The 13,071-nt window shown below is 43.9% G+C and overlaps 1 protein-coding gene across 1 annotated transcript in view; it reads right to left on the reverse strand.

Moving 5' to 3' along the window:
* Positions 1–12,499, reverse strand: part of ADGRE3 (adhesion G protein-coupled receptor E3) — a 54,171-nt gene extending 41,672 nt beyond the window's left edge. Inside the window, exons 1-3 of the mRNA XM_016935324.2 lie at positions 12,404–12,499; positions 6,485–6,535; positions 1,112–1,234 (exon numbers count right to left, since the gene is read on the reverse strand). Of these exons, the coding sequence (XP_016790813.1) occupies positions 1,112–1,234; positions 6,485–6,535; positions 12,404–12,428 (199 nt within the window). The 5' untranslated portion in view covers positions 12,429–12,499. The remainder of the gene's footprint in view (positions 1–1,111; positions 1,235–6,484; positions 6,536–12,403) is intronic.
* Positions 12,500–13,071: the final 572 nt, after the last annotated feature.

Raw genomic sequence — 13,071 nt, forward strand, 5'->3', positions numbered from 1 at the left:
GAGAATATAAGTATAAGTACTTTATTTGGGAGGGGATCCCAGGAAACACTGAGAGGGCAGTCGCGAAATGAAACAAGAAACTATCTTTTCTTTTTGAGACGGAGTCTCGCTCTGTCATCCATGCTGGAGTGCAATGGCAGGATCTGGGCTCACTGCAACTTCTGCCTCCTGAGTTCAAGCGATTCTCCTGCCTCAGCCTCCCGAGTAACTGGGATTACAGGCATGCACCACCACGCCCGGCTGATTTTTGTATTTTTAGTAGACACGGGGTTTCACTACGTTGGCCAGGCTGGTCTCAAACTCCTGACCTCAGGTGATCCACCTGCCTTGGCTTCCCAAAGAACTGGGATTACAGGCGTGAGGCACCATGCCTGGCTGAAACAAGAAACTATCTTAAATGAACGGCCAAGTTTCCAAAACAGCCCCCATTTTGTCTCCCTTTTGCTCCTGCTTCTGGATAACTTGCAAATTATCCCTGGCCAGGTGCAGGGTTCACGCCTGTAATCCCAGCACTTTGGGAGGCCGAGGCAGGAGGATTGCTTGAGCTCAGGAGTTTGAGACCAGCCTGGACAATATAGTAATAACCCATCTCTACAAAAAAAAAAAAAAAAAAAAAAAAAAATTAGCTGGGCATGGTGGCACGCCTGTAGTTGCAGCTACTTGAGAGGCTTGATCCCAGGAGTTGGAGGCTGCAGTGAGTGTTTTTATTTATCTTGATCAGAGTCTCGATCTGTCGCCCAGGCTGGAGTGCAGTGGTGCAATCTCGGCTCACTGCAACCTCTGCCTCCCAGGTTCAAGCTATTCTCATGCCTCAGCCTCTTGAGTAGCTGAGATTATAAGCGCCCCACACCATGCCCGGCAAATTTTTGTATTTTTAGTAGAGATGGGGTTTTGTCATGTTGGCCAGACTGGTTTCGAACTCCTGACCTCAAGTGATCTGCCCACCTAGGCCTCCCCAAGTGCTGGGATTACAGGCTTGAGCAACTGTGTCCAGCTTGCGGTGAGCTTTGATCATGCCACAGCAGTCCAGCCTGGGCAACAGAGCAAGACCCTGTCTCTAATAATAATGATAATAAAATAATAATAATAAAAAATAATAATACTTCTTTACCGTTACATGTCTCCAAGGGGAATGTGAATAGTTTCTGCCCAGATCCAGAAGTATATCCATGGTCGCAGGTGCAGTGAGTGTTATTGACACAGGAGGCATTTGGGGGGCACTTAGCACAGGAAGCTGCAGGGAGAAGAGAGGCAGGTTAAATGGACTGGGGTCACAAACTCTCCTGTTATAATTAGGCCCTGCCTCTTGATCACCTGAGGTCAGGAGTTCAAGAGCAGCCTGGCCAACATACTGAAACCCCATTTCTACTAAAAATACCAAAAATAGCCAGGCGTGGTGGCGCATGCCTATAATCCTAGCTACTCAGGAGGCTGAGGCAGGAGAATTGTTTGAACCTGTGAGGCAGAGATTGCAGTGAGCCGAGATCGTGCCACTGCACTCCAGCCTGGGTGACAGAGGGAGATTCCATTTCAAAACAAATATATATATTTGTTACATAGGTATACATGTGCCACGTTGGTTTGCTGCACCCATTTACATTAGGTATTTCTCCTAATGCTATCCCTCCCCCAGCCCCCCACTCCCCTGACATATTATATATGTAAATAATAATAATAATGAGGCCTCGCCTCTGGGCAGGGCCTCTCAAGGCTGAGGAGGCCTGTGCCTTTTCCGCTTGTGAGATCTAAGCACGTTGAAAAATTAGAGTGGCCAGGCGTGGTGGCTCACTCCGCCTGGTGAGGATTTTCACATGGTGAAACCCTGTCTCTACTAAAAAATACAAAAATTAGCCGGGTGTGGTGGCAGGTGCCTGTAATTCCAGCACTTTGGGAGGCTGAGGCGGGTGGATCACCTGAGGTCAGGAGTTCGAGACCAGCCTGACCAACATGGTGAAACCCCGTCTCTACTAAAAATACAAAATTAGCCAGGCATAGTGGCGCATGCCTGTAATCCCAGCTACTCAGGGGGCTGAGGCAGGAGAATGGCTTGAATCCGGGAGGCGGAGGTTGCAGTGAGCCGAGATCGCGCCATTGTGATCTCACCACTGTGAGAGGCATGGTGAGCACGCCTGTTGACATCTGTAATTCCAGTGCTTTGGGAGGCCCAGGTAGGAGGATTCCTTGAGGCTAGGAGTTGGAGAGCAGCCTGGGTAACATAGCAAGACACTATTGCTATAAAAAATAATTAAAAAATTAGCCAGGCATGGTGGCATGTGCCTGTAGTCCCAGCTACTCTGGAGGCTGAAGCGGGAGGATTGCTTCAGCCCAGGAGTTTGAGGCTGCAATGAGTCGTGGTCATGTCATTACACGGCAGCCTGGGTGACAGAGTGAGGCTCTGTCTCTAAAACAAAAGGACAAAAAAATTTGAATTTGTATGGTACCATGGGAGGGAGATTCTGATCGTGGTATGTGTTAAGGTATTTTTTCTTTAGGCTTCATTACTTATGAAAATGATAAATTCACAGAATTGAAAAAAAATCCAACAATAAGTCTCTTATTACCCCAGATTCTGAGCTGTCTACTGCTTATTGTATACTTTTCAGAAAAATACCAATCCATATACACACATATGTGCATCATTTTTCTTTACGTTATAGGAACATATTACACATACCGCTCTGTTCTTTGGTTTTCATGTAAAATTTTGCCTGAGAATTTTTTCCACAGCTTCACATGTGGAGCAATCTCATTTTTTTTTTTTTTTTTTGAGACAGAGTCTCGCTCTGTTGCCCAGGCTGGAGTGCAGTGGTGTGATATCGGCTCACTGCAAGCTCCGCCTCCTGGGTTCATGCCATTCTCCTGCCTCAGCCTCCTGAGTAGCTGGGACTAGAGGCGCCCGCCACCACGCCCGGCTAATTTTTGTATTTTTAGTAGAGGCGGGGGTTTCACGGTGTTAGCCAGGTTGGTCTTGATCTCCTGACCTCGTGATCCGCCTGCCTCGGCCTCTCAAAGTGCTGGGATTACAGGCGTGAGCCACTGCGCCCAGCCGCAACCTCATTATTTTAAAAGGCATTGCAGTATTCCATCCTAGGGATGGACAGTCCCAAATATGCTACTGAAACAAGGGTGCAATTGACCATGCACGCAAGTCTTAATGCATTTTGGATTTTGTTTTATTTTACTTTATTTTTTAAGAGATAAGGTCTCGCTCTATTGTCCAGGCTGGCATGCAGTGGCAGATCATAGCTCACTGCAGCCTCAACCTCCTGGGCTCAAGCAATCCTCCTACCTCAGCCTTCTGAGTAGTTGAGATTACAGGCATGTGCCAAAATGCCCAGCTAATTAAAAAAAATTTTTGTAGGGATGGGGGTCTTGCTATGTTGCCTAGGCTGTTCTCTAACTCCTGGGCTCAAGTGATCCGCCTGCCCTGGCCTCCCAAAGCACTGGGATTACAGGTGTTAGCCACCATGCCTAGCCTTTGGAATTTTATTTTTGGATAAAAATAAAATAATATGTTACAAAATTTGTATATTATAATATAATATACAACATAATATATAATTATATAAGATATAAATTATATATTTATACACATATATATGGCATATACACATATATGTGTATATATATGTATACATACATATATACATATATATAGTGTTTTCTTTATCCACGTGTGGCATTTGAACTGGTTCCATATTTTTGCAATTGTGATTTGTACTGCTATAAACATGCTTGTGCAAGTATGTTTTTTGTATAATGCTTCTTTTCCTCTGGATAGATACCCAGTAGTGGGATTCCCGGATCAAATGGTAGAGCTACTTTTAGTTCTTTAAGGAATCTCCACAATGTTTTCCACAGTGGTTGTACTAGTTTTAATTCCCACCAATAGTGTAAAGTGTTCCCTTTTCACTACATCAAAGCCAACATCTATTATTTTTTTATTATGGCCATTCTTGCAGGAGTAAGGCGGTATTGCATTGTGATTTCGATTTGCATTTCCCTTATAATTAGTGATGCTGAGCATTTTTTCATGTTTCTTGGCCTATTTTTTTTTTTTTTAAAGACAGAGTCTCGCTCTGTCGCCCAGGCTGGAGTGCAGAGGTGTGATCTCAGCTCACTGCAGCCTCCACCTCCTGGGTTCAAGTGATTCTCCTGTCTCAGCCTCCCGAGTAGCTAGGGTTACAGATGCACACCATCACACCTGGCTAATTTTTGTATTTTTGGTAGAGACGGGGTTTCACCATGTTGGCCAGGCTGGTCTCGAGCTCCTGACTTCAAGTGATCCACCTGCCTCGGCCTCCCAGAGTGCTGGGATTACAGGCGTGAGCCACCGTGCCTGGCCTGTTGGCCATTTGTATATAGAAGAGGTGGTATTGTACTCAGTGGAGCAAAATAGTCACCCACTAAGTATGCACAATTCTCCTGGGGGGACAGGGAGAGGTGGTACCCTCTGCCACTCATTTCTTTCCTATCTCTTCCCTTCCTGTTCAGGTTCTGCTTAGTTCAAAGTGAGCTCTGAAAGTCTACTCTTAATCTTTTCCAGGACTTAATACCTTACGATACTGAGTATACTGGTTTAAATAGTGTCCTCCTAAAATTCATGTCCACCCAGAACCTCAGGATATGACTTCATTTGGAAACAGGGTCTGTACAGATGTAATCAAGTTAAGATGAGGTCGTACTGGAGTAGGGTGGGCGCAGGTTGTCCCTTCATGTAGTGTCAGGGTGTGGGCTAGTTTGGGCTTCCTTCCAACATGGCGACCTCAGTCAGGCTGCTTATGGCCTCCAGAACTCTGGGAATGGGGCTTGCTGTTGTCTGGGGGAGGCTCGGCAGAGAGGAAATGTGGCTGCTGGTGGCTATGAAGTGAGACTTGGAGCAGACGGAAATTTTTTGGAGTGAAATGTGGCATGCCCTGTAATGCAAATACCCTTCCATCCTTCCTGTGAATGGGCCAGTAAAATCTACCTTGCTCATGAATGTCTTCTTTTCCATGAATGTCTTCTTTTCTGTTTTTTTTTTTTTAATTTGGTAACATGCACATAATATGAAATTTACCATCTTAGTGCAGCACTATTCACAATAGCAAAGACTTGGAAACAACCCAAATGTCCATCAGTGATAGACTGGATTAAGAAAATGTGGCATGTATACACCAGGGAATACTATGCAGCCATAAAAAATGATGAGTTCATGTCCTTTGCAGGGACACAGATGAAGCTGGAAACCATCATTCTCAGCAAACTATCAGAAGGACAGAAAACCAAACACCGCATGTTCTGACTCATAGTTGGGAGTTGAACAACGAGAACATTTGGACACAGGGCGGGGAACATACACACTGGGGCCTGTCCAGGGAGTGGGGAGCATGGGGAGGGATAGCATTAGGAGAAATACCTAATGTAAATGTCGAGTCGATGGGTGCAGCAAACCAATATGGCACATGTATACCTATGTAACAAACCTGCACGTTGTGCACATGTACCCTAGAACTTAAAGTATAATAAAAAAAATAAAAGAAATTTACCATCTTAGCCATTACTAGGTGTACAGTTCGGTGGAATTTAATACATTCATAATGTTGTGGAACCATCTCCATAACTGTTTTCATCTTGTAAAACTGAAACTCTGTACCCACTAAACACTCACTCCAGGCTGGGCATGGTGGCTCATGCCTGTAATCCCAGCAATTTGGGAGGTTGAGGTGGGCAGACGGTTTGAGGCCAGGAGTTGGAGACCAGCCTGGGTGTCATGGTGAAACCCAGTCTCTACAAAAAATGCAAAAATTAGCCCAGAGTGGCGCGTGTCTTTAGTCCCAGCTACACGGGAGGCTGAGGCATGAGATTCATTTGAACCCAGGAGGTGGAGGTTGCAGTGAGCCGAGATGGCGCCACTGCACTCCAGCCTGGGTGACAGAGTGAGACTCTGTCTCAAAAAAAGAAGAAGAAGAAAAAAAGAGACTCTCAGGCTCCACCCTAGACCTGAGCCCTTCCCAGATTCTTAACCCACAGAAACCAAGAGTGATAACCAGATAAACATTTTTTTTTCTCTTAGATTCAAGAGGTACTTGTGAATCTAGAGAGAGAGAGTCCCAGGGGGTAACGTTAAACAGAAATGACCTTGTTCATTATTTGTTGACTTGTTTATAATCAGAATGATAATGATTACCATTCCTTTGTTTCTCCCCACTAGAATGTCTGCTTCATGAGACTTTGTGTGTTTTATTTTCTGTTCTATCTCCACGTTGTACTCACTGTGGTTAGCAAAAACAGACAAATTAAAAATCAAACAAAAAGATTAATAAAAGGCTATCCATATTTGATATAATGATAAATTAAGCAAACAAATGATGAAACACAGGAGCAAGGCTTCCCAAATATTGCTCTCAGAACAGGCACTTTTCTCCAGCCCACTGGAGAACATGAGTGGCTCCAGGTCCAGCCCTTGGTCCACACGTTCTCTGTTCTGGCTCTGAGCACTCACTTTTGGTTTTCTGAGTCACAGCTCCATAGAGGCTCAGCAGAAAGCAGAGGCCTGGAATAGATGGGAAACAGAAGGGAGAGACATGAAACAATTGAGGAATGATTCCAAGAAATGCCCCAAGGACTGTGTATCAGTTATCTATCACCGTGTAACAAATTACAAAAATGTAGTGGCTTAAAGCTACATTTTTGTTGAGTATGGAGATCTCTCAAATAACTAAAAATAGGACCACCGTTGGACCCAGCAATCCCACTACTGGATATCTACCCAAAGGAAAAGAAATCATTATATAAAAAAGACACCTGCACTCATACATTTACAGCAGCATTCTTCACAATAGGCAAGTCACGGAGCCAACCTAAGTGTCCACCAACAGTTGACTAGATAAAGAAAATATGCCATATATGCACCATGGAATACTATGCAGCCATAAGAAAGAATGAAATCATGCCCTTAGCAGCAACATGGATGGAGCTGGAGGACATTATCCTAAGTGAACTCACTCAGAAGCAGAAAATCAAATATTGTATGTTCTCACTTATATGTGGGAGCTAAACAGTGGGCAGACCTGGACATGAAGATGGAGACAATAGACTCTGGGGACTTTGCAGTAGCCATGACCTGGCTATTGTGAATAGTGCTGCCATAGACATATGAGTGCACATGTCGCTTTGATATAATGATTATTATTTTTTTCTTTTTTTGAGACAGAGTCTCTTTCTGTCACTCAGGCAGGAGTGCAGTGGCGCGATCTTGGCTCACCACAACCTCCACCTCCCAGGTTCAATTGATTCTCCTGCCTTAGCCTCCCAAGTAGCTTGGATTACAGGCACTCACTACCACACCTGGCTAATTTTTGTACTTTTAGTAGAGAGGCGGGTTTCACCATGTTGGCTAGGCTGGTCTTGAACCCCTGACCTCAAGTGATCCACCCACCTCAGCCTCCCAAAGTGCCGGGATTACGGGCATGAGCCACTCTGCCCAGCCCAATGATTATTATTATTTTTTTGGGTAGATACCCAGTAGCGGGATTTCTGGGTCCAACAGTAGTTCTATTTTTAGTTCTTTAAGAGATCTCCATACTCAACAAAAATGTTGTTTTAAGCCACTAAAAAAGGGGAGGATGTGGGGTGGTGAGGGTTGAAAAATTACCTATTGAGTACAATGTTTAATATTTGGGTGATGGGTACATCAGAAGCCCAGTCTCCATTATGCAGGTAATATCCATGTAACATACAAGCACATGTACATCTTGAATCTAAGAAAAAAAATGTTTGTTTTGTTATCACTCTTGGTTTCTGTGGGTCAAGAATCTGGGAAGGGCTCAGCTGGGCGGTTCTAGCTTGATGGTCTCATATGATTATAGTCAGTTAGTGGATGGGGCTGCAACGGCTGAGAACTAGCTGGGCATTGTCCCTTCACCTGTTGTCTCAGGGTGTTGGGCTTGTTTGGGCTTCCTTCAAACATGGAGACCTGAAGCAAGCTGCTTTAATGGAACATCTAAGCTCTAAGCATGAGTGTCCCAGCTGATGAGGCTGCATTTCCTCTTGACACTCATCCCTGAAAGTCACCTGGCTCTACTTCCATCATATTCCCTTGGTTACAAGCAAGTTACAAGCTCATTCAGATTCAAGTGGAGAAGAATCAAATTCTTCCTCATGAGAGACCAGCAAGATTCTAGAAACACATTTTCGATGGGGGATATTATTTCCACCTTTTTGGAAAATAGTCTGCTCAGGCTGGCTCTATCGTGGCTGGTAAAGAGCCCTTTGCTCTTCCCCATGCCTTTCCAACATCAGGTGATGTCATCAGTCATGTTCCTGCTTCTTCAAAGACCTAAAGCTGCTGGACAGATGGACTGCTTTTTTTCTGTCACTTCAGCTTTGCAACGACTTTAGCAGGAAAGTGCTATTAGCATCATCTCTGAAATGGAGGCACAGAGAGGGTAAGTAACTTGCTCCATTCACTGGGGCTAGTCAGTGGCAGAGCTGAGGTTAAACACGGGTTCTGGGTTCTAGCTGATAACCCATTACACCACATAGCCTCTCCTTCAGAAATCCCACAGGGTACTACATGCATGGAAGTGCTGTTCAGATTGTAGACACTGTAGGTTGGCATGTTTATTGTGACAGTGACTTGTCCTTTTTTTCCCCCGGCAGATGCCACTCACCAGATCTGACTGGAGCCTCAAAGTCCCGTAGAGAGTGATATGTGACTTGGTCATTTAGGGCAGTGCAGACCAATTGTAGGATTTTGGAGAAGAGGCCCTGGGGGCTAACTGTGTGACTCTTCAAGAGCGGTAATGGCAGCAATCTAAATCTTTCTGGATCTCTCTCTTGAGTTTCCAATTGCTGCTATCACAAACTACCATGAATGTAGTGGCTTAAAACAACACTGATTTATTCTCTTACAGGTCTGGAAGTCAGAAGTCTTAAATCAGCCTCTATAGGCTAAAATCAAGAATGTTAGTAGGGCTGGTTTCTTTTGGAAGCTCTAGGGGAGAATCTGTCTCCTTGCCTTTTCCAGCTTCTAGAAGCTGCCTGCATTTCTTGGCTCACGGACCCTTCCTCCTTTAAATCCAGCAGCACAGCATCTTCTCGTCTTCCTGATCTTCCACCTCCCTCTTAAGAGGACTTTTGTGATTATTATATTAGGCCCCCTGGAAAATTCAGGGTACTACCCCCATATTAAGATTCTTAGCTTAATCAACATCTGCAAAGTTTCTTTTACCATGTAAGGTAACATATTAACAGGTTCCAGGGATTAGGATGTGGATGTCTCTGGGGGGACTGTTATTTTTCTTCCCGTAATTCTCCCTTCCCCCAGGAAGATGCCAGGTCTGGTTTGTGATCAGTTACTTATGCAATTGCATTCATAGAACATTTTGAATATTCTCAGCTGGGCTTAATGTCAGGCTGATGTTTCCTTTAAAGTCCCCTTCCTTCTACATTTTTAATTTTAATTTTTATTTTTTTGAGGCAGGTTCTTTTTCTGTTGCCCCAGTTGGAGTGCAGTGGTGCAATCAAAGCTCACTGTAGCCTTGAACTCCTGGGCTACATGCATGAGATACCACTTGTGGCTAATTAAAAAAATTTTTTTTGGTAGAGATTGGGTCTTGCTGTGCTGACCGAGCTGGTCTTGAACTGTTGGCCTCAAGTGATCCTCCCTCTGCGGCCTCCCAAAGTGTTGGCATTATATGCGTGAGGCACTTTCTTCTTTTGTATATACATGAATCTGTAGCAGCCACACAAACCTTACACCTGCCCAAATGATGACTAGCTCACAGGACCAACTGATAAACCATATGGCTGAATAGTGTTACCCTGTTCCTAAAACTCAGGCAGTCTGGGGGACCATCATGTTTCCTTATGACTAGTCTTTAGTCTAACCAGCAAGCCTGTACTCACTAATTTGGGCAAAGGTCTTAAGTTAGGGTTTCTGAAGAGTCATCGGTGTGTCAGAATCCCAGAGTTCTAAGAAACTTTAGAAATCATCCACTGACTCATTTTGTAGATGAGGAAACAGGTCCCCTGGGGTTAAGTGGCTGGCACACTAGTTGGGCAAATTTGGGTAAGTTGTTTAACTTCTCTAAGCTTCCTTATGTGAAATAGGGTGGCAGTATGACCTACTTTGTGGGGTTTTGGAGATGACCTAAATGAGGGACTGTGTAGAGCACAATGTCAGGCAGGAAGTCCTCCACTGATACTGGCTGCCTCTGTCACCATCTGACTTCCTCCTTTCCCATTTGGATGCTTTTTCTTTCTCTCTTTTTGCCTAATTGCTCTAGCTTGCTGCCTATATTATCATTTGAGCTCTGTTGCTCAGGCTGGAGTGCAGTGATGCAATCACAGCTCATTGTAACCTTGAACTCCTGAGCTCAAGCGATCCTCCCACCTCAGCCTCCAGGGTAGCTGGGACTGCAGGTGTGTGCCACCATGACTGGCTAATTTTTTTTTTGTTTAATGTTTCGTGGAGACAGAGTCTTACTATGTTGCTCAGTCTGGTCTTGAACTCCTGGCTCAAGCAATCTTCCCGACTTGGCCTTCCAAAGCTTTGGGATTATAGGTATGAGCCTCCATGCCCAACCCTGGAATCCTAATTCTTGACCCAATGCTCATATCATCACCCTTGGCTGTACCATCCAGTGATATGGGCTAAAAGTTCCTGGATAATCATCATTCACTAATAACCCACCTCAGAAGTGTGGAGGACTCTGTCTCCAGTTGCAAAAAGGCAGGCTTCTTTCACATTTGATTCCACATATACTGAAACACCTCTTATATATAAGATGCTATGCTAGGGGTTGCAAAGGTGAGGGAGACATGGCATTAGGATTTAAGTGTAGCCTGTATTATTTTGATAGAATTTACAGCCTATCAGCTGCCTCTGCAGCAGAATAGCTGTGAGGCTTTGAGAAATTCACAGAACCTCTCTATGATGCAATTTCTTATCTGTAGTGGGGAGATGCTATGTGACAATGTAAAGCAATTTAAGCCTAATGCCAGGCTAAAGTAGCTGCTTAATAAATGTAAGCTTTGATTGATATTGGGACTATCAATATTGTTAATTCATGTGGAGCTGGAAAGATGGATGGGATTTCATCCGTACAGAGATGGTGGTTGAAGCCATGGAATTAGGAGATTCCTCTAGGGAGAGGGAGTAGAAAAACAGAAGATCCCAGTAAGGATCCTGTGGGAGGAGCATTATAGCAAAGATCTGGAGACAGATGGTTTGGGTTCAAATCCCAGCTCTCTTATTTACTAGCTGTGTGATGTTGGACAAATAACATAACCTGTGCCCCAGTTTTCTTATCTGTAAGATGAGGATACCCCATGAGCATACTGATGTTGCAACAGATTAATACATGTAAGATGCATAGTGAGTTTTCAAAAATGTTGGTTATCATTATTTTCTTTGTATAAATTTATGGGATACAAGTGTAATTTTGTTACACGCATAGATTTCATAGTGGTGAAGTCAGGGCTTTTAGAGTATCCACCATCCAAATGATGTACATTGTAACCATTAGGTAACTTCTTATTTTCCACTCTCCTTCTACTCCCTCAGCCTTCCCAGTCTTCATGGTCTATCATTCCACTCTCTATGTCCATGTGTCCACATTATTTAGCTCCCACTGATAAAAAAGAACATGAGGCATTTGTCTTTTGGTGTTTGAGTTATTTCACTTAATATAATGACCTCTAAAATTAATAATAAAATTATCATTTATTTTCTTGTCACAGGAAAATGATAAAGGAGGGAGAAGAAAGAATAGCAAGAGAAAAAGGAAAAAAGTCAGGGCAGGGCTAGTTTGCAGAAGTTATCAAGAAGGAGAGGACATCAATTAGAAAACAAAACTTGCCAAGAGGAAGATGAACAACCTATTAGAGACTGGGTGCGGTGGCTCATGCCTGTAATCCTAGCACTTTGGCAGGCTGAGGCAGGTGGATCACCTGAGGTCAGGAGTTCGAGACCGCCAGGGCAACATGGTGAAACCCCATCTCTACTAAAAATACAAAAATTAGCCAGGTGTGGTGATGTGTGCCTGTAATCCCAGCTACTCAGGAGGCTGAGGCAGGAGAATCACTTGAACCCAGGAGGCAGAGGTTTCAGTGAGCCAAGATTGCGCCACTGCACTCCAACCTGGGTGACAGAGTGAGATTCTGTCTCAAAAAACAAAACAAAACAAACAAACAAAACAAACAAAAAACCAAGCTACTAGATTGGATAGGAACATTTTAGGGATATTCGAGAGCATACTTTGAATAGGGTGGTCAGGAAGGAAACCACACTCCAAAGGGAAAAGGTGAGAGTGTTCAGAGCAGAAGAAAGAGGAGGAGAAAATAACCAATTGTTGAACCAAGTGGTCCCTGACTGGGGGATAGGTTAAGCCTCAGTCATTGTTACAGTCACACATACCTGGAAGAAGCAATGGTCCCTGCATTTCTGTGATACAGGTATCCCACGCCAGCCAGCCCTGGAAGCTCTCTACTGTGCCGTAAGCCAACCACCTTTCCTAGCTCAAGAAATCCCATGAGAATTGAAGTGAGTATCTTAGGTCAGCTGACTCACGAAATTGCTATCAGAAAAGCAAACTGCTTCCCCTCTTTCGCCATCAGACTCATGGTTCTGCTTTTCGTTTATTTGCTGTACCTTTTCTGCCTAGCTATTGTTGATCACCTTTGGGATGATTGAGTCGGTAAACCCTAACGAGGAAATGCCCTGAAAGTTACATCACATTGTCTGAGGATTAGGAAGTGCCTTTGGGGCCAAAATAAATCTTAAATAAGCCTGTGGCTTTGAGGTGAGTAAACCAGATTTTAGGGCGTCTGTGTTGGTATCTGAAGTTTCCAGAGGAGTCATTTTAACATATCTTTCTCTTCCCCCAGTAGATGATACTTACTGGTTATGATGGCTGAGCCATAAGAAGTTAAGAGTCCCAAAGTCTCATAGAAGGTAATACATTATTTGGTTATTTGGACCAACCCTAACCAGTCACAGGACTTGGGAGAAAAGGTCTCTAAATCTACCCTTCCTCCAACAAATATTTATTTATTTATTTATTTATTTATTTATTTATTTATGTG

This window comes from Pan troglodytes, chromosome 20, assembly GCF_028858775.2.
Source record: "Pan troglodytes isolate AG18354 chromosome 20, NHGRI_mPanTro3-v2.0_pri, whole genome shotgun sequence".
Classification (NCBI taxonomy): Eukaryota; Metazoa; Chordata; class Mammalia; order Primates; family Hominidae; genus Pan; species Pan troglodytes.